At 37.7% G+C, this 5,082-nt stretch overlaps 1 protein-coding gene across 1 annotated transcript; it reads left to right on the forward strand.

Annotated features, from left to right (window-relative positions):
• Positions 1 to 524: 524 nt before the first annotated feature.
• LOC122039022 (pentatricopeptide repeat-containing protein At1g71460, chloroplastic-like) lies at positions 525 to 4,537 on the forward strand. The gene is made up of 3 exons (XM_042599038.1): positions 525 to 2,742; positions 3,825 to 4,024; positions 4,437 to 4,537. Exon 1 carries the CDS (start codon positions 597 to 599, stop codon positions 2,595 to 2,597), a length of 2,001 nt encoding a protein of 666 aa, XP_042454972.1. The 5' UTR covers positions 525 to 596; the 3' UTR covers positions 2,598 to 2,742; positions 3,825 to 4,024; positions 4,437 to 4,537.
• The last annotated feature ends 545 nt before the right edge of the window (positions 4,538 to 5,082 follow it).

Here is a 5,082-nt window from a genome sequence, read left to right on the forward strand (position 1 = left end):
AGGGCTTTAAGGCGGTGTCAATTATTTGATCAATCTTAATTTATTTGGAATTATGTACTTAACTTATTTTAAAATTAAATTAACCCAATTGAATTTATAAATTAAATTGGTTCAACCAGCTACTTCGATTTAACCTCTATTTCTATTTGTGACCCTGAAAATGTTAAACGTTTATAATTTATGCGGTGCCAGGTAAATTAGCTTGCACTCACGAGATAATACTCATAATAGACATTAACAAATATCTGGGTTATAAAAAAATCAAACTACAAGGGGTATTCTGTAAAGGTTATTAAAAAAGGTAAAATAAAATTATCTAAAAAAGAGAGCACCTATGTTTAATATTTTCAATCAGTAATTGAGTTTTTTATTTTTTTATTTATTTGTTTTAATTTATCGATTATTCTCATTAGATTTTGTCTTAGATTTAAAGGTTAAGTTATAATATTAAACAAAAAAAAAAAATCGGAAAAAAAAACGTTGGGCACAAGATGTGCGGCGGTATCAAAACTCTTTCGATCCTTCCTTGTTTTTGAATATATCCTGTTTGGATATGTGTATCTTGTATCCCTCGGCTGTTGGCACCAGAAGCTGCAATGGATTGCAAACATTTGCACTCGGTTACCGTCGTCTACCCCAAACCCAAAACCATCGGCAATCGATCGTCGATTCCTCCGCCCTTCACCTTCCACTCCAAGCCACTTTCATGTTTCTCCGTCCAATCGTCCCGGATTCCCAAGTTCAGGGAGGCGGACGCCTTCCCCGACTCGCTCCCCCTCCATTCCAAGAATCCCCACGCGATCTGCAAAGACATCCAGCGCTTGGCACGCCTCGGCCAGCTGCACAAAGCCCTCGCCATCCTCGACTACCTTCAACACCGCGGGATCCCGGTGAATATCACCACATTCGCTGCCCTCCTGTCCGCCTGCTCCCGCCATAAAGCCCTCGCCTTTGGCCGCCAGGTTCATGTCCACTTGCGCACCCATGGCCTAGAGGGCAATGAGTTCCTCCTCGGTAAGCTCGTCCAAATGTACGCCACGTGCGGGTCCCCAGATGATGCTAGAAGACTGTTCTCGGAGCTCTCGCCGAGGACTGCCTACACCTGGAACGCGCTGCTCAAGGGGAACGTCGTCAGAGGAGGCAAGCGGTGGGGGGACGCGTCGCTCTCTCTGTTCTCCGAGATGCGGGAGTTAGGGGTGGATACGAACGAATACACCTTCTCGTGCTTGATCAAGAGCTTTGCAGGCTCGCCCTCTTTCACTCAGGGCGCGAAGATACATGGGCTTCTCATCAAGAATGGATTTTACACTTCTTCCCTGTTGCAGACTAGCCTGATCGATATGTACTTCAAATGCGGCAAGATTCAGATGGCAATGAAGGTATTCGATGAAATTACCGAGAGAGATATTGTTCTGTGGGGAGCAGTAATAGCAGGTTTTGCACACAAACGGTTGTACAGGGAGTCTATCAAGTACTTGAAATTGATGGGAAGCGAAGGGATACAGCCTAATTCTGTCATATTAACCTCTACCCTTCCGGTGATAGGAGACTTGTCGGAAAGGTATTTAGGCCGTGAAGTTCATGGTTTTGTTCTAAAGAGGTCGAGGTACTACCATAATATGGTATTCGTTCTAGCAGGATTGATAAATATGTATTGCAAGTGTGGGGATATGGTCTCTGCGAGACGGGTTTTTTATGGATCCCATGAGCAGAATGCAGTCTCATGGACTGCTCTGATATCAGGATATGCATCATGTGGAAGGTTTGAACAAGCACTAAGGTCAATTGCTTGGATGCAGCAAGAAGGAATCAAACCAGACATTGTCACAATTGCTACGGCTATCCCTGTTTGTGCCAAAATGAAAGCTTCAAAGCCAGGAAAGGAAATGCATGCATTCACTGTGAAGCATTGCTTCTTACCAAATATCTCCATATCCACTTCATTGATGACCATGTATTCAGCTTTGGGTAATATAGACTACTCTTGCAGACTATTTAATAAGATGCCCAATAGAAATGTCCTTGCTTGGACTGCCTTAATTGATACATACTCAAAGAATGGCAGTCCATGCGATGCATTGTCTGTATTTCGGTCTATGCTCCAAACAAAGCAAAGGCCAGATGGTGTTGCTCTAGCCAGGATTTTAAGTATTTGTGGTGAGATTGGCTCAATTAAGGTTGGAACAGAAGTGCATGCTCAAGTGTTGAAAATGAAACTTGAGTCAGTCCCTATTGTTATGGCTGAAGTAGTGAAAATGTATGGCAAATTTAGAAATGTTGACAATGCAAGAATGGTTTATGATGGGATTGATAATAAAGGGTCCTTAACTTGTACAGCAATTATAGAAGCTTACGGTTTTAATTCTCAATATGAAGAAGCAATTCATATCTTTGATTCAATGTTATCAAATGGTCTTGTACCCAACCATTACATGTTTGTTGTTGCCTTAAGAATTTGTGAGAAAGCGGGTTTTGTTGATTCAGCTCTTAGAATATTCAATATGATGATTCAAGAGTATGATATTAAGGCCTCTGAACAAAACTATGAATGGATCATCAACCATCTTATTCGTGATGGTCGTATCAATGAAGAATAGATGTTGATACATACAAGGTTTACATTGTTTGAAGTATGATGTAACATGACGCTCTTGTTCCTTGATTAGGCCGACTCTACAGAAAGCTGCTGTTCATTTATTTGGCAATTGATGGATGAGAGGTAGTGATGCAAATTTGTCCAACGTAAGTGATGTACTTGCTTCCCAGTGACATTATACAATATAGGGTCACTGCATAAGTGGTTTACTTGTTGCTCAACAGTTTGTTTTAATTTCTTCCTTAATGGCATTAGCCTCTGCTCAATATAGTGTCAATGCATAAATGGTGAACTTGTTGCCCGCTGAGAAAATACAATAGTTCACCATATGACACCTTATATGTGAATTACATTTAAGTTTATATTCCTAGTATGCTTGTTATTTGCAAAGCCAATAATCATTTTAACATTAACTGGGTCTTGAATGGGCTGGTAGTAAGAGCTGTTAAGAAAGATTGTGTCTGAAACAATCAAGTTAACAAGCTGTAAACTGCTTATGCTGCGTTTGATTAGTATTCTGGTAATTTTTTGATTTCATTAGCATAATTTTATAAGTTTTCTGCACTGATTTTTTGTGAAGGTGCATCAACAAATAGCCTGGACTCATGGGTTGTATTTTGTGAAGTTCCACGTTAAGAGTAGAGGAATTTGATTTATACTTATGTTCTTCATCACCTTCTTTGTGAAATGCTTGACCCTTCCTTATGTCAAGATTATTGTGCATTTTATTGTATAGTTTGATTTTGTCAAGGAAAATATCCTGATTATGTTGTGTAATATTTTTCACTTAGTTTAAGGCTTTTTGGCCATGTAATCTCTAATCTGTAAGATTTATCAAGCTTCTCATTAGCACCTAGATAAAATTTCAGAATAAATAGTGGATTAGTTCTTTTGATCTGGGGGAAAAAATAGTTCTTCAGATAGGAGTTACACTTTTCTTTGGTAGATTCTTTTAGAAGGATGCTTGTGAAGTCGGTTTAATTTGATTACATATGTAGTCTTTGCAAGATGATATGTGGCTTCTTGTTTGTTCTCTTCCTATATATCTCAATGCAAAACTTGAATATTCCCTTTTAATAAAGATTGATTTTTTAATATTTTCAGTTGTAGGAGGTTAATTCACGGTTCATGTGCTGTAATACATCATTGTCATGTTAGCAAGTCCTGTTACGGTCTTTTATGAAATTTCAGAGCACTCCTTTGAACTAATACACAATTGTCATATTAGGGGATTAATCCATGGGTCAGGCACTTTGCTGTGTGATAGTAGACCAGTCTACTATTGCAGTTAAGTAGTCCTTTGGAAGGTTCGAGGAAGTCCTTGATCCAAGATGGCATTACTTGCCTTGGTTTCTTGGAAAGAAAATAGCTGGCCGGCTGTCACTGAGGTTGCAACAATTGGATGCTAAGTGTGAAACTAAAACAAAGGTTTTCTCTCTAGCTTGTTAATATTTCTTATGCCTATTTGATATTCATCATAAATATAGATGATTAATATAGATGATGATATAATAGAGGATAAATTTTAATGACGTAGGAAATTCATATAACCAACCTACCAAGATAAAGTTTGGTTGTTGCATGCCTATTTGATATTCATAACTACTACTTATTCATTGTGTATAGAGAGAAAATATTGCCTTTTCTTCCACTTCTAAGTTCATGAAAATATAAATTATGGCGTGGAAACGTGATGTTGGGTAGGTCTCCCTTTCTAAAAAATAAATTATCCTTGCGAACACAAATTAAGATTTACATCATAATAATAGATGCATACACTCAATAAATACATTCTCCAAAAATACACTAACCATAGAATTTGTTTGCAAATGGATTACAGCAACACCGAAGAGCCTTCTTATTTGAAGCAAGTACCAGCTTTGCAAAGCCATAATTACACGAAATCAAAGCAAGGTCAGCTAAGCTCGGGCCGTAACCTGGTAAATTAATCCGGTGAAAACCAAATCTCCTATCCATATAGTCTACATCATATTGATATCTATAATGGTTAGTTATGTTTTTAATAACTAAGTTTTTGTTTTCATGTAAAAAGTAGGGTAATAGAATAAATAATAAAAATTTATAAATTATTAATTAATTAAGAGAATTTTATTAGTTAATTTATAAAATTTTAATTTTTAAAAAATATAATAATAATTTTGAATCTTGATAAATCAGGTAATCGTCAATTCGAACTGTAGTTAAGTCTACTCAAACCATCAACAATGACTTGTCGTTGTCGTGCTATACCTAATGCTGCCAAGTACTTAGATTCAGCATCACCTTCTGACCGTTTGATCTGCAGTATCTTTTCATACTGCTTGGAGGCGCCTTGGACCTTGTTGGAGGCGCCTTGGACCTTCGAGATAGGATTTCCAGGATCTATTTAAAGGTCCCTGGAGCTAGGAAATAATCATTCATTCAAGCATTCAACTCTGTAATTAATTCCTAACAGCTTGTGAGCGTTCTTATTGTAAAAAGGCTTC

The sequence above is a fragment of the Zingiber officinale genome, chromosome 1A (genome assembly GCF_018446385.1).
Source record: "Zingiber officinale cultivar Zhangliang chromosome 1A, Zo_v1.1, whole genome shotgun sequence".
In the NCBI taxonomy this organism is placed as follows: Eukaryota; Viridiplantae; Streptophyta; class Magnoliopsida; order Zingiberales; family Zingiberaceae; genus Zingiber; species Zingiber officinale.

Coding starts and splice junctions, on each gene's coding strand:
- LOC122039022 (XM_042599038.1), top strand. CDS start 597: ATGGATTGCAAACATTTGCACTCGGTTACCGTCGTCTACCCCAAACCC.